The sequence below is a fragment of the Macrotis lagotis genome, chromosome 1 (genome assembly GCF_037893015.1).
Source record: "Macrotis lagotis isolate mMagLag1 chromosome 1, bilby.v1.9.chrom.fasta, whole genome shotgun sequence".
Taxonomy (NCBI): Eukaryota; Metazoa; Chordata; class Mammalia; order Peramelemorphia; family Peramelidae; genus Macrotis; species Macrotis lagotis.
In genome coordinates, this window is record NC_133658.1 from 932,907,270 (window position 1) to 932,935,087 (window position 27,818).

General features: G+C 37.7%; 1 protein-coding gene and 1 pseudogene across 2 annotated transcripts; both read right to left on the minus strand.

Annotated features, from left to right (window-relative positions):
- LOC141510142 (sulfotransferase 2A1-like) lies at positions 1-26,205 on the minus strand. 2 transcript variants are annotated; one of them, XM_074220152.1, is made up of 6 exons: positions 25,864-26,205; positions 15,981-16,189; positions 4,413-4,539; positions 3,643-3,737; positions 1,210-1,390; positions 1-494 (listed from the first exon to the last, which is right to left on the minus strand). In XM_074220152.1, the coding sequence occupies exons 1-6, from the start codon at positions 26,003-26,005 to the stop codon at positions 469-471; spliced, it is 780 nt and encodes a 259-aa protein (XP_074076253.1). In that variant the 5' UTR covers positions 26,006-26,205; the 3' UTR covers positions 1-468. The 2 variants fall into 2 exon arrangements, with proteins under 2 accessions (XP_074076253.1, XP_074076252.1); XM_074220151.1 differs by having other exon boundaries at positions 4-711; positions 25,864-26,203.
- LOC141510141 (ubiquilin-1 pseudogene) lies at positions 16,196-20,450 on the minus strand (annotated as a pseudogene).
- Positions 26,206-27,818: the final 1,613 nt, after the last annotated feature.

Genomic DNA, 27,818 nt, shown 5'->3' on the forward strand with positions numbered 1-27,818 from the left:
TTATCTTTGCAGTGCTCCATAAAATGTATTGTCACCAGTGTTCTTTGTGTGCAATTCATTCCTTGTTGGAAGTTTTGGGTAATCTATTTTAAACCAGACTTGGTTCAGAAACCAAAGAATCAATAGGGAAGCCAAAGGAGATCATTCTGAAAACTAATCCTGAAAACCAGGTGGGAGTCATTGTATTTGCTTCAGAGAGACAAGCATTGTTTCACATTATGTCATCTGGGAGAATTATTAATTTATTGAGAAATGACTGCAATCACCTTTATAATTACAGGTGGAAAATGGCCACAATATTCAGTGTTCATTGATGTTTAAAATTCTCCAAATCATAGCATTTGAAGGACAATCCCACACCAAGCCTTCAAAGGTAAAGCTAGCACACTGCATAATGGATTCAAACTCAAAATGTTCATGTGGGAAAAAACAAGCAAGCCCTGAGTCTCTGATGCTGCTTTTCTTGTTCTAGTCGTAGCAATAAAGGAGGAAAACTGAAAGTAAAGTGGGAGAGAATTAGAGGAAGAGACATAATCGTATCTTTCTGCAGATCATATAGGTGTAGAGAACACCAGATCTCCCACCACCCATCTCAGTATTGATCCCATGGGAACAGGTTCTGGCCCAGCCCCTTCATTTTTTCTTGATACATCTTGTTGAATGTTTCCATCTGGGTCACCGTGAAGTAATTTTTCCAGTCTCCACAGATTCCTGTGACATGCGGAATAAAGTAACAATTCCTGTGATAAATCCTTAATGATCATTTTTTTCCATCTCATTCTTCCTCTCACCTTTATCCAGGAAGTAGATCCTAGGTAGATCTTTAGTGAGATTTATGGGATTTATGGGATAGCACCTTCCCTTGCAATCAGTAGACTCTTCCCTTCATGATTCATCATGAAGGGAATATGGACAATGAGTCTGCCTAAGCTCACCTCTTACTCCTACTATTCCTTTTTTTTCTGTGATGAAGGAAAAGTTTAGGGAGTTTTTCTTAGATGCTCAAGCATCCTATTGCTGTGAGTGTGATTGTGTAGATATCTATTACTGTCTATTTCAAGGAGCAAATTCTTTGGCAATTTTATGTCCTCTATGTTAATTTTGTGATTTACACCTTTTTTCATTCTATTTTTAGGTGTCTGGAAGTCAGATGGATTGGACCAAACTAACTGTTTAACTCCCTTGTGGTGTGTGATCATTAATCCTCACCTTTTCTCAACACCATCATTTTTATGGGTTCCTCATTGTCTCTTATTAAAACTTCATTGCTTTCCAGCCTGTGATCCTTCATAACTTGGAAAGAGGCATTCTCTAGGACTGCGCTGATTTCTTCCTCACTCAGGTCCTTGTCCAGAAATTGGCAAATCTTCTCCAAACTGACCTTAAATTCCTAGAAAAAAATATCATACCTTATAATTCTGAATTTAGCAAGCAAAGAAAAAAAGAAAGGAAAGGGAGAGGCAAAAAGTAAGAAGGCAGAAGTGGGAAAGGACAGGAAAGAAGTGAATGAGGGTAAGAGAATGAATTTGAAGAAAAGGAGAAGAAGGGGATGTTAGACAGACCTGAAAGGAAAGATCTGAAGGAAAGAAACGAAGAATAGATTGCAGGGGAAGAGCCATTGGAATGGAAGCAGGGGATAGTGGTGGTGGGGTGGGAGGGAGGGAGGACCATATGTGAAGTGGGAATAGGAAGGAAATCAGGCAAGAAAGGAGAGTAGGTAAAATAAAAGACTATGGAAAATGGATTAAGAGCTATTATGGAAGGTAGAGGAAAAGAGATAAAGGAAGAAAAATTAACTGAAGGAAATGTGCAAAAGAAGGAGAAAGCAGGAAGAAAGGATGGAGAAAAAAAGGAAAAGAAAGTGAAAGAGGTGGAGGAAAAGAAAAAATAAAAAGAAATGGAGAAAAAATAAGAGATAAGAGATAGGTGATATGGAGGGGAAAAGATATGAATGAAGAGAAAACAAAAAGATGAGATGGAGAAAAGAGAAGGGAAAATAAAATTGGAAGGATTGGAGCAGAAGAAAGAATGTAAGAGAAAATTGGAAGAAGAGATGGAGGGAAAGAAGAAAAAGAGTTTGAGAAAAGAAAAAATAAATAGGAAGGAAAGATGGAGGGAAAGAGAAGGGAGGTAAAAAAGCAGAAGAGAAGTTGGAAAGAAATAAAGGAAAAAAATAGAAAGAAGAGATATAGAGAAAGAAAGCAAAAAAGAAAACAAGAAGGAGAGATGAGGGGAAAAGAAGCAAAAACAAATAAAAACTAAAGGAAGAGAAAAAGAAAGATAAACCATGAAGAAGAGTTGGAGGGAAAGAAAGGAATGGAGACAAAATAGATGAATGAAGTAAACAAAGGAAGGGGAAAAGAAGAAGAAATGGAGGGAAAGAGAAAGGAAGAGAAAACAGGAAGAGATGAAGAGAAAGAATAAAATAAAAAATAAGAGCTGAAGGGAAATAAAAAAGAAGACAAAACAGGAAGAATAAATGAGGAGAGAAAAGAAAAAAGAACAAATGGAGTGAAATAAAGAAAGGAAGAGGAAAAGGAGATAAAAGAGGAAGAAGAAATAGAAAATAATAAGAGATGGAGGGAAAGAGGATGGAAGAGAAAAATGGGAATATGAGATTGAGAGAGATACAGGAAGAGAAATTAAAATGAAGAGATGGCAAGAAGGAAAAAGAGGAAGAAGAATTTGCAGGAATGACAAAGGAAGAAAAAAATGGAAGAAAAAGTGGATGGAAGAAGGAAACATTTGGAATGTGGAGGTTAGGGAGGATGAGTGTATGGAGGAGAAGAAGGGTAGTAGGAGGAGTGGGAGTGTTTGAGGAGAGGAAAGAGATAGGGAAGAGGACTTAGAGAAGATAGGAATAGGAAGAGGAATGTGGGGAGAAAGGCAAGAGGAATCTGAGGAAGTAAAAGAACTAACAAATGAGGAGGAAGAAAAGAATTAGGAGATGCAAAGGAGGAAAGAAAAAAGAGAAAAGGGAAGAAGAAAACCAGAAAGACAGGAAAGGAAGAAGATATGGGGCCTGTGCTGTTCCCTGCTGTTTGTATCTGTTTTCCCCACTCCTCCTTGACCCAGTGTTATTCTTCTGACTGTATGCTGAACAGACCCACTGTTTCTTGGCTTTGGACATTTGTTCTGACTTTTCCCCATGGTTGGAATGTTCTCCATCCCCTGCTCTGACTCCTGAAATCCCTTGTTTCCTTCCAAGTCTAACTGGAATCCCCGTCTACAGGAAATCTTTCCAAACCTCTCAATTCTAATGCCCATTGCTGTCAAATGTCTGCAATTTATGACACACAAACACAAATACACACATGGACAGGCACATAGACCCACATGCACGCACACATAAGAATGCACACAGGCACAAACATTTTTGTTGCACAAAGATGTTTGTATGCTGTCTTACCCACTAGACTGAGTGTATGGACTGTCTTTGCCTCTCCTTGTCTCCCTAGCACTTACCTCAGTACTTATCACATAATCATTGCTTAACAAATGTTGATTTACTGAGAAAACATGCAAACAACTGTGTATAAAAGAGATAAAGAGAAGACAAATTGGAAAGGGAAAGAGAGGGAAGGTACTCCATACCCAGGGATACCTTGGAACAACGAAAAAGAAAACAGACAGTGACCCTACCTCATGAAGTTCCTCATAGGTTAGGAACAAGAATTTCTCTGAACCTCTCAAGGGAAGCCATCCTTTGATGTGGTCAAACCAAGACCCATATACAACTAGAAGGGAATTGGGAAGAAGAGAAGGGAGATCAGGTCATTTTTGTTTCCCAGATTTAAAAAATGCATACTCTTCACATGACAAGCAGTCTGCGGAAGGTATATTGCTGGATAGTGAGTTGATTCCCAGGCAGAGTCATGTCACCTAAGAGAAGGTTATTTGGGAAAAAGGCCATGAGGAAATCACAGGATGAGCTTGGGCCAGTATTTGGCCTCAGCTTGGGAGATCCCTACAAAGATGGTGGACATTAATGGTGATATTAGCTTGTGTTCCCTTGAGGAGGTGGCATTTAAACTTTATCATGTAAGAAGTAGTGAAACTTGAATGATTTACATTACAATTCAGACCTGAGATAGATTTTTGAGACTGCTTTTCACAGAGAACACTGGTTTTAGAGTCAGAAGGTCTAAGCTCCAATGTCTATCACCTCTGCAAATCTCTTGGTCATACAGGAAAATCCCTTTCCCAGTCTGCACTCTCTCTTCCCTTAAATAGAAGAGTTAGTCCTTGTCCACTTCTATCCCAGGGCTGTTGGGAGGAATATGCTTCCTAGTCAAGAGAAGGGTGACAATAAAATGGGATTATATTACAATGCCAAAAGAATGGGGAGAAAGAAGAGAAAAGGGATAAGGAAGGGAAGCAGGATGTGGTTCCACTATTACTTCTCTACTCACCATTTCCCTCCACAAATTCCTCAAAAAAATCCTCAAAATTTGAACAGGACTGGTATGATGGCAACTCATCTAGAAAATGGTATAAAGATACAAGGACATCCCTTGGATTTCTGGCAACATAAATAATCTGAAAGAGAAATTAGAATTTTTTTTTAATGCAGATCCATTTTCCTTCCTCATGAAATATCTCTCTTGGGGAGGACATTGGACTGACTCCTTGGAGCTGCAAACTCCTACTCAAAATATCCCAAGTGATTAGCACAGTACATGGGATGCAACACAGGCTTAATAAATATTTATTGACTGGGTGACCTAAATGATCTCTGACAGTTGCTGCTACTGCATAGACTATGTGTACTTATTTTATCCCCATGTGTATGTAATGCATTAGCAGAATGGAGCCTACCTTCCAGCATCATAGGATTTAATACTTTTCCTATGGGCATGGGAGCTTCTACTCCCTCTCTGGGTTGTCTCTTCTATCTTCAACTGCTCTGGCAATGGCAGGTTTCAGTCCCCAATGAAAAAACACCTCAGAATTAGAGTTATACTCATAATCAGTCAAAATCCTAGGGGGTGATCCTTTTGTGGGGAAAACACTTCCTTCACTCACCACTTTAGTTCTTGAGTCCCTACACATGTTTTTCCATTAATACCAAGCATCTATTCACAATAATGATGCCATTAGTTATTAAATCTAGTCATTTCCTTGCAATAAGGAAAAAGGACAAAGGAAGGGAATAAGCAGTTATTAAATAGCTGCATAAAATAAAGGAATTACAGGATCCTAGCTGAGGATGGCATTCACTGAAAGACCAGAAAGGAATGTGAATGGAAGGGGTATTGTTTCTCAATTTCAATGAGCTTTCACCTGAAATATATGTAGAAAGAGAGCTAGGAAACAATAGAAGTGATGTGTCTTCTGCAAAGAAGGAAAACAGTAAAGAAATCCTGAAGACACAAATGGAAACAATTCTAGGGACAGATTGAGTGGCTAACAATTTTTTTGATTGACTTGTGAGAAGGAAAGGAGACATTTATCAGAATAAGCATATGAGGATGCTTTGGGGACACTATCCCTTTTGTAACTGCAAGTAAGAGGGAAGGATAGTTCAGAGAGAATGTAATTTAAAACTCAAAATGAGCATGGATAATATGGTCAAGAAATATGGAAATTGTTGGGCTGGGAGGGTACTGCTTATCTTGCTCATCATCAGTTCATGCAAATCCTTCTAAGCTTCTCTGAATTCCCATCCCTCCTGATTTCTAAGTTTCCTTTGTTTTTTTCACCACCTTCTCTTCCTCATACCTTTTTGATAGCATCTCTTCTTCCTTTAACTCAAGTCCTTCATCAGGGAATTATAACAATTCAGAATGAGAGCCAGAAATCAGGACAGCAACCATTCAGTCAAAGCCCTGAATTAATGAATTATTTTAGTGCCATCTGCTCAGGGTGCTGTCTCCTTGTCTGCCTCCGGGCCCTACTCTTCTCTCTTCTTCTCAGGATTCCAGTTCTCTGATACAGACTGGATAGGAAAATCATGGTAAACCTCTTAAGTTTTCAGTTACTGGCTGAACTATGAGTCTAATGTTGCAATTTCACTTTGAGCCCACTAAATCTCAATAGAGTTTCTGATGAAGACACTTTGTTAGTGGTCAGAGTAAAATGATTCAGATCTGATGAACAAGAAATTAGGAGTCCTTTAGAGAGTTGGGTAGTCTGGGAAACAGAGATCATTTTGATGACTATTAAGAAAAAAACAGATGTGTAGGCTGAAGCAATATAATAAAACTGACAATTCTATTTAGTTCCATAATACAAAATTGTTTTTATTGAACTGGAAAAACTAACAAAATTCATCTGGAAGAATGTCAAGAATAAAAAGGAATCAATAAAAGAAATGTGAATGAAGGTGCCTTAACTATTCAAGATGTCAAGCTGTATTTTATAGTGGTAATTATCAAAATGATTTGGTCCAGGCTATGAAATAGACTGGTGAATTTAATGAAATAGATTAGATATGCAATACATTATAGCAAATTACTATAGCAATATAATGTTTGATAAACCCAAAGATCCAAATTGCATTTATTATTTGATAAAAGTTGCCAGGAAAGCTGGAAGAAGTATGACAGAAACTAGGTATTGATCAATATATAACACACTGTATACCAAGGTATGCGTCCTGGGCTTAGACAGAATGGGTGATACCATGAGCAAATTAGGAGATTATGGAATAGTTTACCTGTGAGATCCTTACCAAAGGGAAGAAGTAAAGATGAAACAAGACAGAGAGCATTAAAACATAAAATGGATAATTTTAATATTATGAAATTGAAAATCTTTTGTATAAACAAAACTAATGCAACTAAAGTTAGAAGGAAAGTAGAAAATTAGGAAAAGAATTCTGTAACAAGTATTTGTGATAAAGTCCTTTTTGTCAACTATTTAGAGAACTGAGTCAAATTTATAAGAATGTCATTCTCTAATTGATGTCAGTGAATATGGTCAGTTTTCAGACAGAGAAATCAAAGTTATCTATAGTCATATGAACAAATGCTCTGAATCAGTACTGATTTGAGAAATTCAAATTAAAAACAAGTCTGAGGCACCACCTGACACTTTTCAGATTGTCTGTTATGACCAAAAACAGGAAAATAATTAATGTCAGAGGAATGTGGGAAATTGGGGCATGATGCACCTTTGGTAGAGTTATGACTTGATCCAACTATTCTCATGAACAATTTGGAACTGTTCAAAAAGGAATATAAAATAATATAAAATTGTCTCCAACTTTTTATCCTGAACTGTTCCTATCAGATCTGTAGCCAAAAGAGATAAAAAAGGAAGACAGAAAAAGTGGAAAAGAATTGCATGCTGAGTGAAGTGAGTGGAACTAGGAGAACATTGTACAATGTAACAGCAACTAAGTGTTATTGTGTGATGATCAACTATGGTGGCCATATCTCCTCTCAGTTAGTCAGTGATTAAAGACAATTTTTTTTTGAGCAACAACAATTCTAAAAGACTTGCAATGGAAAATGACATCCCCATCCAAAGTAAAAAGTATAGCATCTGTTTTGTGGACCAAAACATGCTATTTTCACTTTTTTGAAACTTGTTTCATGTTTTTTTTCCTTTCTCTCATGGTTTCCCCACTATAATTCTAATTCTTTTTTCACATCATTACTAATATGGATATATGTTAAACATGATTGTACAACTATAATCTATTTCAGATTAGTTAATGTCTGGGGAGGGAAGGGAATGAGGTAGAAAAATGTATATCTCAATAGGTTACAAAAATGAATATTGAAAAGTGTCTTTGCATGTAATTGAAAACCCAAAATAAAATAACATTGAAGAAAACAGTAGAAATTTCCAATTTGAAAACATCCAACAAGGCTACAAACTTCAAAACTGATCAATTTTATATAAGCCTATAACCTATGCTGTGAAGAATTAGTCAAAATGGACAGATTATAATGGAAAATTCTGACAATGGTGATCCACTAGAGAAAGAAATGACAAACCACTCCACAACTTTTACTAAGAAATCATCATAAATAGTATTAAAATGAGGAAAGAAAATCTATTTGTACAAAATTATTTCTAACAACTCTTTATGTGGTCCCAAGAGTTTGAAATTATGGAGATGCCAATAAGCTGAAGAATGACTGAAAAAGCTATGATGCGATTTTAATAGAATCATATGAGAAATGCCAAGGAGGATAATTTCAGAAAAATCAGGGTAGGTTTACATGATACAACCTGAAGTTAGTAGAACCAGGAGGACATCATAAACAGTAACAGCAATTTTATATGAGAAAGATCCGTGAATGAGTTAGCTCTTCTCAACAGTATAATGATCTAAGACAATTCTGAAATGCTATCCAATTCTAGAGAAAAAACTCATAGTTTGAATATCTTTCCTCTCCTTTCTTTCCTTCTTCCCTTCTTCTCCCCCTTTCTTTTATGTTCTTGCAGAAAATACCTAATAGGAAAAGTTATTTTTTTTCTAAAATTTATTTTTTTTATTTTCAATCATATGCACATGCATATTTCCAGGTTATAAAATTTCCCTCCACCCTCCCTTCCCACCTCCTTCCCCTCAGCAGGGAACAGTCAGGTTAGCATTTTACATGCATACTTTGATGAATATGTTTACAAATTAGTAATTTTTGGCATGAGGAATTAGGATTAAGGGAAAGAGATACATAAAAGAGAAGTTTTATAAAGTGATCATCAGACTCAAAAAGGTTGTTTTCTTTTCTGTGTGGGAAAGTTTCACATGATAGTACATGTTTGACCTGTATCAGATTGCTTACCATCTCATGGAGGGGAGAGGAGAGGGAGGGATGGGATAGAATTTGGAAGTCAAAACTCACATAAAATCAATGGATGTTAAAAATTAAATCTACTTTTATTTGGGAAAAACTAAGTTATTTTTAAGAAAAGAAAAAATAGGAACAGAAAGACAGAACAGCTTGAACTAGGAAGAAAAGTTTTCCAATTTTTTCTTCTGAAGTGACTGAATTGAATGCTACAAACTTCAAAACTTGTCAATTTTATATAAGCCCATTTAAAATCTTTGAACAATTTCATACTTTTCATGATGTTTTCTTAGCAAAGATTGTGGAGTGGTTTGTCATTTCTTTCTCTAGTGGCTCATCTGTTGTCAGAGCTCTCCAATATAATCTGTCCATTTTGACTAATTCTTCACAGCATAGGCTATAGTTTCATTGAACTATATGATAAGGCAGTGATAAAAGAGATGATATAAGAAGGAAAGCCCTTCAGGTTTGAAGGTGTCCAATATTGTACTGGGAAAGAACAGAGGCCAACTACAAGTAGCACCAGTACTAATGGAGTTACTGGGATATACCTGAAGCTCAGCTCAACTGTAGATGCATTTGATGATAAAAAGAAAGACTGTTGCTTCTGACGAATAGTGCACAGGAACCTAGAATGTAAGACCTATGCACCTATGGTTAAACAGGAAGTGGAAAGATCAAACATGAGCACCTTGAGTCTTTTAAATGACCTTAAATGGAAGGGCATGGTTGAATTTGCTCACATGATCACTGCATATACTTCTGTGGATAAGAACCCCTTAGAAAAATGGAGTCCTTCTCATAGTCAAAAAAGGATGAGAAAAGTAGTGCTAGGTCATAATCTCAAAAATGATCAAATGACATCTGTTCAAATGTAGTTTAAACTGGTCACCATAGTAATCAATGTCTATTCTCTAACCATGGATGCGAAAGATGCCAAAGTGAATGATTTTGGGAAAATCGACATCTTCTAGAAATAATACCAAAGAAAACATGTCACATTCCCCATAGGAATTTGAATGCTAAAGCAGGAAATCCAAAGATACTTGGAATAATAGACAAGATTAGTCTTGGTAAACAAAACGAACTGGGAGAGTTTTGTTAAGAGAACTTACTAGTTATACAAGTTCTCTTTTTCAACAGCCTAAAAGGGAATTTTACACATGGACATCACCAGGTAGTCAATATAGAAATCAGATTGATTAGATACTTTACTTTCAAAGTTTATAATCAATATGATATGATATGATATAGTACAACATGACATGATAGCATAACATGACACAATATAATATAATATAATGTGATATAATGTAATATAATATAATATAATATAATACAATATAATACAATATAATATAATGTAATGTAATGTAATGTAATGTAATATAACATAATGTAATGAAATAAAATATAATATTAAATATAATAAATACAATAAATATAATATAATAAACATAGCACAATATAACATAATATAACATAACACAATATACTATAATATGAAATATAATAAATATAATAAATAAAATAAATATAATATAATACAATAAATATAATATAATTCAATATAATAATACAATGTGATATGATATGATATATTATAATGTAATGAATTGTAATTTAATGTAATATAATATAATTAGTATAATATAATTTAAATGAACAAATCTTGATCATGTTTCAGATCATGAGATTCTTGTAGGAAATTTGAGACTTAAATTGAAGAAAGTGGGGGAAGTCATCCACCATATTAAAATCATTTAAATATAATCATTTTCTAATATGAAGTGGAGATAATGAATAGATTTTATTGATTATATCTTTTAGATAGAGTGCCTGAAGACCTATGGACAAAAGTTTGCAATAACGTATAGGAGACAACAACAAAAAACACTCCACAGAAAAAGATGAGGCTTCACAAGTAACTGAGGAAAGAGGGAAAGTATTGGGTAAAAGAAAGAGGGAAAGAGTCTAAACTGAATAAAGAATTCCAGAAAAGTATGAATCAAAATTGTAAGAAACAAGTGTCTAACCAAAACCCCCACAGACTCAGAACACTGTTTAGCCAAGAGAAGTTTTTATTTATGATCCTGAAGGAATGGGTGTCCAAAAATAGGCACAGCCCTAGCTCTGAGTAACAAACCTTTTATCCCTAGCCCAGAGTAGAGAGTGCCTCCTCTCTTCCTTATTGAATGAGTCTGAAGAAAGGCAGAACTTCCCTACATGCTTCTTACATGTTTCCTCTTTCTGATTATATATATTGCATGTGCATTTACATGAACTAGTTTCTATCCTCAGGGTATGTGAATAAGCCTATTAAACATGTGTAGTCATTGATGCAGCTGTTCCAGTCTTTGTTTAACCTGAGACCTAATCTTCATCAGATCTTATAAACTGACTAGAAGACTTATAGACATTATCTTTTAACTATTACCCTTGTCTCTTCTTTTCTGGGTGAACCTGATGCTCTCCTGTGTTCCTTCCTTGGATCCTGCTCATTCTTTTTTGTGGAAATTTTTGTATTTCTCTTTCACAGCCAAGAGAGATAAGAAGAGATTCATAAATCATCAATGCAAAGAAAAAGAAGGAAAGACTGAAAAGGGAAAGAAAAGAGATCTCTTTAAGAAAATTAAAAATATCCAAGCAAATTTTTATGTAAAATTGGGCATGATAAATGGTACGGATTTGCCAGAAGCAGAAGAGATAAAGAAGAGGACACAAAAATACACAAAGGCATTAGAAAAGAGAGACCTTAACATCACTGACCACCATGATTTCAAAATGATTACTGATTCAGAGATAGTCATTTGGAAGATAAAGTCAAATGGCTCTTAAGAAGCCTCAATAAAAGTTAAATTCACGGAAGTGATGAATGTTAGCTGAGTTATTAAAATCCTCAAAGTTGATGCTGTTAAAATGTTGCATTCAACATGCCAGCAAATTTGGAAAAAACAACAGTGGCCACTGGATTGGAAAAGATGAATTTATATCCCAACTCTAAAGAAGGTCTAATTACCAAACAATTGCACTCATTTCATACATCAAAAAAGTTATCCTTAAGATGTCACAAGGTAGGCATCAGCAATATGTGAACTGAGAATTAACTGAAATGCAGCCTGATTTGCAATGAAGGAGAGGAATTAGAGGCCAAATTGCCAACATTCATTGGATTTTGCAAAAAGAAAGGGAGTTCATGAAAAACTTCTACTTCTAGTTCATTGACTACTAAAACATCTATCTGAATCATAATAAAATGTGGCAAGTTCTCAGAGATGAGAATATCAGATTATCTTACTTATCTCTTCATGAACCTGTATGTATCAAGGAGGTGCAACAGTTAGAAGTGAGCACTGAGCAACTGATTGATTAACAATTGGAAACGGGGTGCTACAAACCTGTATAATAGCACCTTAGTTCATTAACTCATATCCAGAGGACATCATTTGAAATACCAAACTAGATGAATCAGAACCTGAAATTGAAATGACTGAGAAAGATATTCTGTCTGAGATATGCAGATAATATGTGTCTGGTAGCAGAAAGCAGAAAGAGAAATTGAGAAGCTTCTTGATAAGAATACAAGAGAATTATAAAATATGACTTGAAGATTAATGTAAAATAAATTAAGATCTTGTCTCATCACTTTCTGGAAATTAGAGAGAGAAATGGAAGCTGAGTCAGATTTTATATTCTTGATGCTAAAGATCATTGTAGACTCGCAAGAAAAAGATACCTGTTCTTGGAAGAAAAGCTAGAGCAAATCAGAATAGCTTACTAAAATGAACAGGCATCTCCATGACAACAAAGGCACGCATAGTCAAACTATGGGTTTTCCAATAGAGTGCTATAGGATTGAAGCTTTTAAACTGCAGTGCTGAAGAAGTCTTTTGAGGGTTATTTAGCATGCAAGTAGTTCCAATCAGTCAACACTTAAAGAAAATAATTCAGGCTCTTAACTGGACTGTAAAATACTTAACCTAAAACTTAAATACTTTGACCATGTAATGAGAAGATGGGGCTTACTGCAAAAGAATCCAATTTTGGGAATGACTGAAGATCACTCAAGAAAAAGGGATAGCAGAGTTGAGATAGATAGATACTATCTTGGAAATAATAAGCATTAGCTTGGACAGACTTCAAGAGACAGTGGAAGATAGAAGGATCTGGTATATTATGGTCCAGGGTGTTCTTAAGAAGCCAAGATCGGTGATTAACTGACCAACAACAAAAGTGAAGTATGAATATCATTATTTTATGCTAGAAGGGAATAGAGAAAGATGAAGAATATGATGATGAAGAAGAGAAAGAAGTAGAATAACAGAAGAAGGAAGAAGAAAGAAGTAAAAGGAAAGAGGAAAGAGGAAAGAAGGAAGAAGAACAGAATAAAGAAAGAAAGAAAGAAAAAGAAGAAGAAGAAGAAGAAGAAGGAAGATGATGATGATGAGGAGGAGGAGGAGGAAATGCAACCAAACTGGGATAATGATTTACTGTTGATGTTCTGAACTGGTCTAAGCAATCTGAAGAACAATTTGGAATGATGCTGAAAGGGGTATAATTCTGTCCATACTATTTGATTCAGCAATACCTGAACTAGGTTTGTATTAGAAAGAGATCCTAAGAAAGGGGAAAGGACCCACATGTATAATAAGATTTAGAGGAGCTCTCTTTTTGGTGGAACATAATTGAAAATTGAGGGGATGGCTGAAATAATTGTAGTATATGAATTTAATGGAATACTGTTTTTTTCAAGAATTGATGAGCATTTTCAGAAAAACCAGGAAATACTTCAATGAAGTGATGCTACCTTATGTGAGAAGAACCAGGACAACATTGTACAGAGTACAACTGTGAGATGATCAACTACAATAGCCTTAGTTCTTCTCAGCAATATAGTGATCTAAGACAATTCCAAAAGACTTGTGATTGAAAATGCTATTCAGAATATGGAGTCTGACTACAGGCTATGCCATACAGTTACTTGCTCTTTTGAGGAAGAAGGAGGGGGAAGGAAAGAGAAAGAAAAATTTGGAACTCAAAATGTTGTAAAAATGAATGGAGAAAAAACTATGTTTATATGTAATTGAGAATATACCAATTTTATTTAAAAATTTTTAATAAATGAATTTATATATTTCCATAACTTCCTGCCAAAATAATTTCCAACATCCATTTGTGGATAGGGGTCTTACTTTCTCTCCTTCCCTTGAAGCAACTAATCTGAGATGGTTTATGTATGTATAACTCTGTTAAACATATTTCCATTTTAGTCATGTATGAAAGAAGAATCAGAACAAAAGACAAAGAAGCCATGGGGGTGGGAAAGCATGAAACAAATAAAGAAATACAAATAATAGGAAAAAAGATAAAGACAATTAAGTGATCAGATCGATGATGAGATAGAGAAAGAGGAATCTGATGAGAAAAATGCTTCAGAAGATGAGATGAAAAAGGATTAAAATCCATCCATGTGTAAGAAACACTGAAGCAATATGGGTGTAAGCCTAGAGAATGCCTGCATTGAAGTAGCCTCAGTAAAAATTAGTTACTCAGGTTTTGGTATTTTACTGGTAGAATCAAGGAAACAATTTTTGTTAAAGAAAAAAATGAAAATTGAAGGATCAATTCAGAATATAGGTTTATTCTACCATATGTTTTAGTAGTATGATTTCCCACCAGATGTGTAGAGTACTGGCCATTCCCTGAATCATGTATATTTTAACATCATCTTGGTCTTGTTGGGTCATGTCACCATTAGACTGTTACCTTGAAAGTTATCCAGACTGTTCTGCCCAATTCTGAGAAAAGAATTCCTTCTGAAGAACTGATCAATGCATTCTTTTAGCCTAGGAGGTGAAATGAACTGTGTCTTCTCTCAGCATCTGTATCTTTATTCCTTTGTTACAGTTACAAAGTAGTTTGTACTAACCAGCAGACATTTTTGTATTTGCTTGTAGAGGGTGAGTTAGGGAGCACTATGGATAGAACAGCACTCCTAGAGTCAGGACAACCAGTTCAGATATTAACATTTGTCCTTCATTTTTGAAGAGGACCAAGACAATAGGGAGGTGATGCCATGACAAGCATGTAGATTGGATTTGAGTGAGGGGTGCTGGGCTAAGTAATGACCCTCACTTTCTCAACCAGAGCTTGGTCAAGTGACCAGATATGAATCAAGATGACTGGAGATGGCCCTGGATGTGAAGCAATAGAGTGAAGTGACTTGTTCAAACTCACAAAGTTAGTAAGGGTCAAGAGTCTGAGGCTGGATTCAAACTCCCATTCTCCTGACTCCAAGGTCAGTACTTTATCCTCTGTCCTGTCTAGCTAGCTGCCTCATCATCATGGTCAGATACAGTTTCACACACTTAATATATAGCAACCTTCTCACCCTGAGGAAGTCACTTAATCCTGATTACTCTCCCCCCCCCCAAATACTGGATTGAAGGAGAGACCAGTATCTGGTTAAGAATTCTCTGGAAGACAATAACTAATAGTCCAGCCTAATCACCTGCTTCTTTCATTTTAATATGACCTAGAGTTATTTTAAAAAATAATATTCATCATGTTAAAGATAGGATTAAATATTAAGGTTTCCAGAAAAGAATACTCATTGTTAGATCCACACAAATGGTCTCTTAGCTTTTGCATGATGACCTCCAGGGAGGGCAACTTCACCACCAACTAGGAAAGTCTTCTCCATTCAGTTGTTAAGAAGTAATTTCTGATATTGTGCCTCAATTTACCCCTTGTTTCTCCTCTGAGGTCAGAAAGAACACACCTAAAAACTTCACCCACTTCATGACTCTTCAGATTGTGCTAGAAGAGCTAATCTGCCTCTCCTGAATCCCACACTACCACCTCAATTGGTCCCAAATTAAGCCTCAATTGATGCCAAATTTGGTTTTCTCCAATCTGAAGTTCCTGCACACTATCCAAAGAGTTTCATACTTCCATCTTCTTCTCTTTTCCTTTCTGTATCTCATGCCCTTCTCCTGATTGTTCTCCATAGAACCTTTTTCCTTGATTTCCATAGGTAGAAATGAGCAGTAACATGGTCAGAAGACACCATTAGTGAGATGGTTAGGTGAGTGTGTGGAGGATAGAGTAGGAAGATTCCTCTGCCTGCCTCCTCAGTTCCCTGATTTCCTATGTTTTAAGGCTTCTCTCCATCCCATACACTTTGCAACTCCTACATGCCTGTTTGTTTGGTCAGGGGCCTCTTGTGCTTACCTTGGCCTTGCTGGTGAAATAGGACTTAGGAAAGAGATGAATTGGAAGATGAGAAGTGAGGAGCCGTGGGACTGCCATCTTCTCAATGGCTTCAATGGTATTTTTAATCTCTATCCAGGGTAAACGTTTTTGGCAAGGAACAGATTTGACCCAAGTGGGATCCCCTTTTGAGTAGATCAGGCTGATGATATCTATCATCCAATGGGTTCCTGCATGGAATAAAAAGAGGGAGGGGCTTCTGAACATTTCTTTCACACAATCGCAGACCCTCTCTGCTTAGGATAGGGAGACTTGTCAAAAAGATTTCCCCAACATGAAGCTCAATTTTGATCACACCATATAGTCATTCGCCAAGCATGTCCTAGGTACTTACTGAGTGCCAGGCCCTGTTGCTGATTGCTGGTAATTCAAAAGAAAGCAAAAATATAGTCCCTCCCAGTAGCTCAGAATCGACAATGAGAGGGAATTGTGAATGATTCAATTTATTTATAAAGAATGCAGAATGGAGGAAAGATAATAATATAGAGGATGGCACTGACAGTTGGTTCTTGCAGGGAGGGCTTCCAGTAGAAAGCAGGATTTCAGCTCAGTCTCACAGGAAGTCTGGGAAGGAAAAGTGAGAAGGGGAGGAAGGAGAGTCTTTCAGGAATAGAGGATACAACCATTGAAATTGTGAGGCTGCCATAGCTGTACTTGGTTATAGTTGGGAGAAATCCATACCAGATCCCTGATTTCATGTTGTATCCAATCATGGCTTGGGTGGCCTATGAACTGGGTCATAATGTAAGGATTCTGGGGTCTGGATTAGACATCTTCACTGTCCCTCACTGTCTTCCCTTCTCAGACACTGCTGTTCAGTAGTTTCCATTCTATCTACTCTTTCTAAACCGTTTTGGAATATTGTTTTTCTTTTTCATTTCATATTTATCTATTATCTGTGCATCTTTTATTTTTTCATGGTGGTGAAAAGTAATTGAAATATTATGTAATTTCTAGTGAAAGTAACATATCTAGTTACAATCATAATCCTTGTAAAATCACTATGAAAAAAGAGGCAAAAGCACAAATACTCAATGCTCATTTATAGTTGATCTGTGAATGTTGGGACTGTGTTACAATGTAATTTTCTGTCTAGTAAATATTGGCATTTTCTCTGAATTTGAAATTGCGTGAACAGAAGTTTTCCTGAGTACTCATTAGTGAGCTCTTGTTACTGTGAGCTTTCTCAAAGTCCATGCAAGATTATATCAATCTAATGAAGTATCTGCACTCTGCAGGAAAATAATCAATCGGATATCTTTCATATTTCATTGTTTTCTCTTTTTATTCTGGTTGTGTGTGTGCTAGCGATTACTCATTGCAATGGCTATTTCTCAAAAAAGCACAGTTTCAGATGTGCATCATATGTTTTAAAGAAACGAAGCAAAAATATTCAATAATCTATACATAAATCTTCTAGCACTTTGTTGGCAAAAATGCATGACTCCTTTCACCCTCCCTTTCATCAGCCATTTCTTCCCCTTTCTTTCCCTTCCATCCTCTATTTCCTGTTAAGTTAACATAAATTTTTAAACCCAATTGGGGGTGTATGTTATTCCCGCTTTGGGATGAATCTGTTGAGAATAAGATTTATTCAGTGCTCACACCCTCCCCTCTTTCCCTCTACTTTAGTAGGTCTTTGTTCCTCTTTTTTGTAGTGTTATTTATCCTCTAAATAAAGATATAGGTAAAGTTAAAAAAATGAAAGGGAGATAAAGGAGAAGAACAAGGAGTACTGATAGAGAGAATGGATGATTGAGAGTCAACAATCAGAAGCAAAACATTGGTGTGGAGGAATAAAGGGAAAGGAAGGAGAAAACCATAAAAGGGGAAGATCGCATGATGGGTAATAGTAATCTTAACTACAAATGTGACTAAGATATTTTTCTTTCTTTCTCAAGGTTTCCCCCCCTCTTAGTTCTAATTCTTCTTTCATAACATGACTAATAAGGAACACAAGTGTACATGTAGAACTTTTACCAGATTATTCATAGTTTTGGGGAGGAGGCGATGGAAGGGCAAGAGATAGAAAAATGTGGAACTCAGAAACTTCCAAATGCATGAATGTTGAAAACTACTTTAACATGTAAGTATAAAAATAAAATAAAATTTCAAAAATCATGAGGAATGGGACTTCAGAAAAACCTGGAAATGCTTGCATGAAGCAGTGCTGAGTTTTTTTGAACAGACTCAGAAGGACATTGTACATACTAAGAGCAACATCATGTAATGATAGACTAAGATGGACTTGCTCTTAGCAGTACAATAATCACAGACAATTCTACCAGTTCTGTGATGGAAAATACCATCTACATCCAGAGAAGAAACTATGGAGTCTGAATTCAGACCAAAGCTTACTTTTTTCCATTTCAAAAATTTATTTCATGTATTATGTGTTTTCCCCTTTCATTATTTCCCTACTTTTGATTTGATTCTTCTTTTACAATATGATTATTATAGATAACATATTTATATATATATATATAATAGAACATATTTATATATATATATATATAATAGAACATTATATATATATAACGTATTAAATTGCCTTCCAACAAGGGGTGGGAGGATGGAATGAAAGGGGAGGGAAAATGTCAAACTCAAAACTTTACAAGGATCATTGAAATGATCTTTGCTTGTAATTGGGAAAATAACTAATGAAAATATTTTTAAAAATGCATGCCTATGTCGCAATACTCAATATTGCATCACAAATTACAATATGACACCATTTGCATCTTTTCATTGTTTTGTATTCTGCATTAATTACTAGACTAACATTTAAAAAGTAAATAAGTAAAGAAAAAAGAAAATTAATAAAAAGTAAATAAATACATCCAATTGTAAAAACAAATATCTGTTTGCAAAAAATTCCAATAAATGAAGAAGAAATAGCAGCGTTTGAGGTTTGTATCACCTTTGAGTGAAAAAGCATTGATTCCTACATTTGGAAAAAACATACAAACTAACCAACTGCCCTCTACTTGAAATATATGGCAGTAGATGGCTTTTTAACAGAATAGGGTTCCAAAAAATTAAAATCAAAGAAAGAAATTATTTCAGAGGCATTATATAAAATAACTGCCATTTTTTGGGAAGTTACAGAAACAGTGCTATGATAGCTGGGAGCCCAGTGACCTTTTTAAAAAAAAATTTTTTATTTAAGACAATGGGATTAAATGACTTGCCCAAGGTCACATAGCTGGGCAATTATTGTCTGAGACTTGATTGAACTCAGCTCTTCCAGACTCCAGGGCCTCCTGACTCTAAGCAATGTACCGCTAAGCTCCCCTCTGTCCAGTACCCTTTTGATGGCTTCATTGCAATCTTCTCCAATTGCTGTTAGAGCCTGAGTTTGCTTCTGAGTTCCAGAACCCCATTGCTCTGGGCTGTTCCATTTGCTGCTGAAATTGGTGTTCTGGATTTTGTGTTCCGAGGGTTTGCCCCAACAAGAGCCTGCACCATTGGTGGGATAAACAGTATGTGTCTACTTTTAGTAGTTCCTGATGAAGGCCTTGGATTTTCAGTAGGTGCCAAGCTAATCACCTTAGTTCCTGTAGAGTTTCCAGGTCAGGAGTAAACCCTGGGATGAGCCTGGTGTCTCTGTTGCTGCTGTTGATAGCCCCTGCTGAATCTGTAACAAGGCCTACTTCACTCTCAAGTCAGTCATTGTTGAGAGTGAGTGAGGATTCTGCATTTGTTGGAGGAAAGTTGGGAGCTGTTGTCTATTTGCTCTTGAAACTGAGGATTTCTTGTAATTAGGAATTATTCAGCATCATCTGAGCGGCCAGATCAGGATTCAGACTTTGTGACTGCATCCTGTTCTGAATGTAGGTTTAGATAACATATTCAGCATGTGCTGGGGATTTTCAGTCTTTGTTGCAATAAGCTCTCCCTTCCTGGTGTGTTCCTATTAGGTCCTAAATAGGCCATTGTGTTTCTTTGTCCAGTAGAATTGGGGGTGTTAATGCTAACACTGATGCCAAGACTGCTGCTGTTGATACTGTGGCTCTGTGGACTCTGGGGACCAGGCTATGGTGTCCATGGGTGAGGGTAAAGATCTCTCTTCTCTTCATGGGAAGGCTGACTTCCTTTCCTAGAGAGTGAATTGCTCACCAGTGACGCAACTGTTCCCAAATGTTAGTGTAAATATGCCTCAAAGCATTGTATCCATCTGGTGGACTTGAATGATTATTCAAGCTCTGTTTAGATTTCTCATCATCTCCTGCAACTTTGCTGCATTTCTTGAAATTTCTAGCCATTGTCTCATTATATTTGGATGATTAATCATGGAAATAGTTTTTGGATTTCTTTTTATTAAGTACTGCACTTGAGGACTGGCCATAATTCATTGTCTCATTGGGTTGGGATTTTTTTAAGAAATATTTTATTTACTTTGAGTTTTACATTCTCCCCACCCCCATTGTTGCTTCCCTCCCCCTCCCCCTTAGAAGGTATCCTGTTAGTCTTTACATTGGTTCCATGTTATACATTGATGTCAGTTGAATGTGATGATAGAGAAATTATATCCTTAAGGAAGAAAAATATAGTATGAGATAGTAAAATTACATAATATGAAAAAGGATTTTTTTTTTCTAATTTGAAGGTAATATTCTTTGATCTTTGTTCAAAGTCCATAATTCCTTCTCTGGATACTGATGGTATTCTCCATTGCAGATAGTCCAAAAATCTTCCCTGGTTGTTGTACTGAAGGGATGAGCAAGTCCATTCAGTTTGATCATCACCCCCATGTTGCTTTTAGGGTGTACAGTGTTTTTCTGGTTCTGCTCATCTTGCTCACCATTAGTTCATGGAAATCTTTCCGGGCTTCTCTCAATACCTATCCTTCCAGGTTTGTAATAGAACAATAGTGTTCCATGACATACATATACCACAGTTTGTTCAGCAGTTCCCCAATGGAAGGACATTTACTTCATTTCCATTTTTTTGCCACCACAAATAGGGCTGCTATAAAAATATTTTTGCACAAATGTTGTTTTTACCCTTTTTCATAATGTGTGGGGGTGGGAGTTAATCTCTTTATGTTGAGTGAACTATGTTGGCTTGAGGGGGTGGTGGTGCTGGGGGTGTTTATTGTTTCTTCTGGGTAAAGGGCTCTGCTGAAAGTATGGAGCTCAGGTCCCTGGCCCAGCTGGTTGTTCTCCAGGCTTGCTCTGAGACTCTGTGCTGGAACTCACCCTCCAGTAACTCTTCTCCCCTTGGCCAAAGACTCTGCAGCTAAAATTGGATCTTGAACCCTCCACTCACTGAAGTTTCTATGGCTGAGGCTGACCCTCTGCTTTCCCCCAGCTGTCTTCCCTGAGCTGATCCTCTGCTCTTGTCTCCTGGTTCACCCAGTCCTCTGAGACAATCCTTCTTGGTAGGTGTTCTTCTCCTAGTTTCTCTTTCTGGGTTTTATTGATCGAATTTCTATTAAGAGGTTTCTCTGATATTATTTCTGAGGGGAAAGGGAGAGCACCTATTACAGTGCCTGTCTTCTCTTCGCCATCTTGGCTGGAAGTTAAACTGGATGTCTTATAACCATCTTCTCGGTTGGGATTTGAAAGTAAGCTCTGAACAAGTGCATTCTCCAAAATCTGGATCATCATTTCTCAGTAGAATAGGCTCAAGCCTCTCAGACCTGCAAAGATCCCCATTACCACAGGATTTGGAGAAAGTGAGGTGAAGTTATTGGGGGAGATGCTTATGTGAGAGAATTATCCTTCCAGGGGATTTTGCTGAGCTGGCTGATCCTGAAGTCTGTTTTGAGTTTTCCTGGCAAGGTGAATAGGACATCCATCATTGATCCATGGGGCTCAATGTGCCTCCTCTTTTAAAGTTTTTCTAGCTCATAAGAAAATAAGTGGAGCCCCAGGGTGCTGTGAGTCGTGGCTCCCAGCAGCGGCTTAGTCTCCTGAGCTGCACCCCAGGAGCACCAGGCACAAAGTGGGGGAACAGCGGGGACCCCTGCCAGAGGGAGCACGTGGAACCCAGCCCTCAGGGCACACAGCAAGCAGCTTGGTCTTTCTCCAGCCTTGATCCAGGAAACAGAAACAGGCTGAGCTGGTAAGCAGCAGCCTCCAGGGCATAAACCCACTGAGCTGAGGGAGGGGAGTGAAGAGAGACTGCAGAGCTCTTCTGTCCTGTGCCTCTGGAACAGGACTCTTTGGCTCTGACCACATTCAGATCCTGATCGCAGTCTAGGCCCCCCATAGAACTGCAGCCCCCCCCCCCACCTCAGCCCTGTGGCAGAGGGGGGCGCTTATGGTCATTCACAGACCAGGAGGGAGGACAGAGCCTCACACACTGAGACCCTTCTGCGAGTGTCCCAAAAGCTCAGGAAGCACCCCAAAACCAGGCTCAGGCCGGGAAAATGAGCAAGCAGAGAAATAAGAGGAAGACCATTGAGAAATATTTTGCTTATGAGCTCAAAAAGGATCAAAATACTCAGTCTGAAGATGAGGAGGTACCAGCTCCTGCATCTAAAGACTACAAGCAAAACAGAAATTGGGTGCAGGCTATGACAGAGCTCAAAAAAGACTTTGAAAGTCAAATGAAGGAGTTGGAAGAAAAACTGGGAAAAGAAAGGAGAGAGATGCAGGAAAAACATGAAAATGAAGTCAGCAGCTTAGTCAAGGAAATCCAAAAAAAATGCTGAAGAAAACAGCATGCTAAAAACCAGCTTAGGTCAAACGGATAAAACAGTTCAAAAAGTTATTGAGGAGAAGAATGCTTTAAAAAGCAAAATTGGCCAGATGGAAAAAGAGATAAGAAAACTCTCTGAGGAGAACAAATCCTTCAGACAAAGAATAGAATTCAGGGAGATTGATGAATTTACCAGAAATCAGGAATCAATACTTCAAAACCAAAAAAATGAAGAATTAGAAGAAAATGTGAAATATCTCATTGAAAAAACAACTGATATGGAAAATAGACTTAGGAAAGATAATTTGAAAATTATTGGAATACCTGAAAGTCATGATCAGGAAAAGAGCCTTGACATCATTTTCAAAGAATTACTACAGGAAAATTGCCCTGATATTCTAGAAGCAGAGGGCAAAATAGAAATGGAGAGAATCCACCAATCCCCCAGAGAAAGAGATCCCAAAAAAACCAACCCCTAGGAATATTATAGCCAAGTTCCAGAACTCCCAAGTCAAAGAGAAAATATTACAAGCAGCCAGAAGGACACAGTTCAAATATCATGGAGCTGCAGTCAGGATCTCACAGGACTTAGCAGCAACTACATTGGAAGCTCGTAGGGCTTGGAATATAATATACCGGAAGGCAAAAGAGCTTAGAATGCAGCCAAGAATGAACTACCCAGCAAGGCTGTATGTCCTCTTCCAGGGAAAAAGATGGACTTTCAATGAACCAGGGGAATTTCAAATGTTCCTTTTGGAATGGCCAGAGCTGAACAGAAGGTTTGATCTTCAGATACAGGACTCAGGTAAAGCATGGAGATTGGAGGATAGGGGGGAAATATGAGGGACTTAATGATGATGAACTGCATGTATTCCTGCATAGAAAAATGACACTGATAATACTCATATGAACCTCCTCAGTTAATAGAGCAGGTAGAGGGAGCTTTTATAGTTGAAGGAGAAAGCTGAATTTGAAGATAAAATATGGTGTAACAATGGAGTCAATAGAAAAAAAGTGAAATGTAATGGGAGAAAGAAAAAGGAGAGGGGGAATAGGCCAAGATATTTCATATAATAAGATTTTTTTTATTATTACAATGAGCTATTGCAATGATATGGAAGGGGGGAGGCAAGGGGGAATGAGGGAACCTTTGCTCTCATCAGAGGTGGCTAGGAGAGGAAACAGAATATATACTCAATGGGGTATAGACATCTGGAGTAAGAAGGAGGGGGGAGCAGGGGGAAGGGGTGGAATGTGAATAAAGGAGGAGAGGATGGGTCATGGGGGGAGAGTTCTCAGATATTACACATTTTCTTTTTTACTTCTTGCAAGGGGTTGGGATTGGAAGGACTGTCCAGGACCATAGGGCCAGGTGGATTCTGGGCCTAAGGGGTGGTATGGGGACTCAGGGCTTCTTGTTGGCAGCACCAGGGATCTGTCTGCTGCTCCACTCAATGACTCTAGAGCAGAGTCAGAGTGAAAGGAGAGAGAAAATATAGTACATGGTAGTGGAGAAATAAGAAAGGAGGGAGATGCGATCAGCAATGGCAATGTTGGAAAAATATGGAAGTAACTTTTGTGATGGACTTATCATAAAGAATGTGATCCACCCATGACAGAGTTGTTGGTGTTGGAACAAAGACTGAAGCATATTTTTTATTATTATTATTTGGGGGAGGGTGCAGGGCAAGTGGGGCTGGGTGCCCTGCCTGGAGCCACATAGCAGGATGATCTTTGGGTGTCTGAGGCCAGATTTGGACCTGGGTGTTCCTGACTCACGGGCCAATGCTCTGTCCGCCACCCAGCCACCCCTACTATTATTACTATTTTATTTTATTTTGGGTCTTTTTTCTTCTTCTTTTAGGTTTTTGCAGGGCAGTGGGGATCGGGTAGTTTGCATGTCACATGGCTGGGTGATTGTTGGGTCTACGGGGCTGGATGTGGGCTCGGGTGCTCATGGCTCCAGGGCTGGTGCTTCATCCATTGTGCCACCTGGCCATACCTACAATTATTACTATTATTCTTTTAATTTTAATTTTTTTCTCTCCCCTTTACTTTATCGCCCAAGCAAGTCTATATTCATAGGGGGAGGGGTATTTTGTTTACTCTTAAACAAGAATACTTTATTAATGTAAAAAAAAACATTTGTACAAAATGAGAATTAAAAAATAAAATTAAAAAAAAAGAAAATAAGTGGATGAGGATGGGACTTGAACCTTCTGGAGACTTTTCCCCTTAAATTTTGCCCTTGAAGAAAACAGAAGCCCCTGAAGAAAGACCTGACTGCACCCCAGATATCCTGACTACTGGCTATATCTCAGTGAGATTGTCTCCTTGCTGGACAGCTTTGGTCTTGGGCTGGCCGACTCCTTCTTGTCTTTCAGGGTTTCCAGGGACTTGGATGATCTTGGGGCTCCTGGGGAAAATCGCAGCCCTGGAGACTGTGGAGGCACCAAGGGGTCGGGGTTGGGTAAGTGATATTGGCCCTTGAGGGGCTGCTGTTGCTGCTGCTGCTGTTACTACTGGATGATCTGACTCCTCTCACACACTCACTAATTTACCTACCCCTGCTCTTATTGCTTCTGTTTCCTTATTTTCTGCCTCCTTCCTCTGGGCTTTTCTTGGTAATAATACTGGAGTGGTTTGCTATTTTCTTCTGCTCATTTTACAGATGAGGAAATTGTGATGAAGAGGGGGAAGTGACTTGCCAAGGATCACACAATTAGTAAATGTCTGAAGCCAGATTTGAAGTCACAAACACAAGTTTTTCTGACTCCACTGTACCACCAAGGTGCCCCAAAGGTATTTTGTTTACACTTTGGATTTCTTAATCTGAGGTCCAAGGACCTCCAGAGGAATGTGTGGGGAGATTTCAGAGGGTTCTTGAACTTGAAGGGGGTCATCTTTGTTTTCAATAACCTCTTACTTAAATTTAACACTTCTTTCAATTATTTCCAATTCTTATTTTGAGAAGGAATCTATGAGCTTCAGCCAAGTATGTCCAAGGTACTGTGCCCCTTCCCCTCTCCTCCACCAAAGGTTAGTAATCTCTGTTCTCTAATTAGGAGCATGGGCTAACTGCTATCTGAAGTCCCTTCCATCTCTGAGAACTGAACCCTGGAATTCTCAGGAAAAGAAGAAAACTCATCTCTTCAAGCCTCCCTCCCCAGCCCTGTTTCCCCATTCTGCTCCTTACCTGACTTGGGGTAAGTCACTAAAATGACATCTTTGTCCTCAAACACAAGCTCATCTTGCATTTTTTCAATAATTTCCACATTGTGAAGGCTGGGTATGAAAGGGATCCCCTTCAAAAACACAAATTTTGAAGGATTCTCCATGGAGGCAGATTTCTCCTGGTTATGTGACTACTCTCTCCTGGATCCTTCTCATTCCTGCTCCTGCTTCCTTGGCTCTGCCCAAGTTTCAGTAACTTGTTGAGTATACAAAGTTCAGTGTGGGCTGAATAAATAACTTTGGGAACTGGGTTCTTTTAGGATAAGATAGTCCAAGGTCAACGAATCTGAATCCCTGAGGTCTTCTGGCAACAGAAACTGAGCAGGAACACACAAGATCTGAACAACAAATATTAACTGAATGAAATCACTTCCTTGTGTTAGTTTCCCTGGTACCTGTATGCTTAGGAATTTCTGTCCTCAGGGCTTCGACCTCTCATCATGACTTCCTCAATCCATAGCTTAGGGCAGGTCGTAGTTATTTTCAGCTTAACAGAAAAAGCAGTAAATTTATAATCAATAACAATTACCACCACAAAGTTTCCTTTGATTAATTTTTGCTCTTTTCTTTGCACATTTGTTTTGCAAAAATTCATCATAAGGAAATAATGACATTCTGGAGACTTTCACATAAAGTGAATAAATGCAAGCTAGTTCATCCAAAACCCAGAAGGGTCCAGATAGCAGTTAGCCAGAAGAGGTTAAGGTGCTGCTTAATGTTGGCACCTAGGGCCTGAAGGGAATTCTGGAAGCCTGGTTCCAGTGAACCAACATGGATTCAGTATCCTTGGACAGATCTCAGAAAAGGAGCAGTTGACTCTGTTCATTTCTATAGAGTCCTTATTCAGAAGTCAGAAACTGTACCATACAAATCATTTTTTCTGTCACATGAAAATCTTAAATCCAGTTTTTTTTGTGTGTATGTGTGCGCTTGTGAATGTGTGTGACTGTTTTGTATTTAGTCTTGCAAAGAACTGATCCCTTGTCATCATCCATGCACACATTCCTGCTTCTGCTTCTGTCCTATAGCTGAGAAGGCTTTCTGATCTTAGCAAGATAGAAGTTTGCTTCCTCACTCTTCTCTGATGTTGCGACTTTCCAAGGTCACTTTTACCTTTATCTTATACTTTCTGGCAAAAACCATTGACCATGAACACACAAGACCAGAAAAAAAATATTTGCTGAATGATCTTTTCTTTTTGAGCTAATTACAATGCATCCATTAGAATACTTTAGACTGTCTTTAACTAAGGGTCACTCTGTCTTCTGAACAAAGTTGTTAAGAAGGAATACCTCAGGGTTATACTATCACAGCATTCTTATTGAAAGAGCAATTTACATCCTCTGCCTTTTCCTAACAATTTAAATAATTACTAAGATATAAGTCTTTGTGCATGCCTTTATGCTTTTGTATATATATGTGTGTGTTTGTGTGTGTGTGTGTGTGTGTGTGTGTGTGTGTGTGTGTCTACAGTTACACACAAATCACTTTTCAAAGTGCTTTCTGTCTTCTCATTTTATCCTCACAATAGCCTGGGAGTGGGTGTTCTTACCCCCTCTTTACAGAGATGGAAATTGAAGCAGACAGAAATGAAATGATTGGCCCAGGGCTACATGACTGCTCAGGACCATCTTAGGGAAGAATTGACTTCCAGTCTTCTTTCCTAGAAGCCCAGTCCTCTAGATATTGATATCACAAAATTCTGACACTCTGAGAGATGTCCCGTGCACAAGCAGTATTTTGCTACAGAGGATTTCCCCAAATTATAATACAAGACAGTTTAATACTAATGCAGAATGAGAGAGATCATGGACTAAAAACTTACCGTCTGAACGAGAGTGATGGCCTATGAAAAGACATCATTCCAGTTGAACTCACCTCCAAGTGGGCTGAGAGGGAGAAAGAAAAATTCAGAAC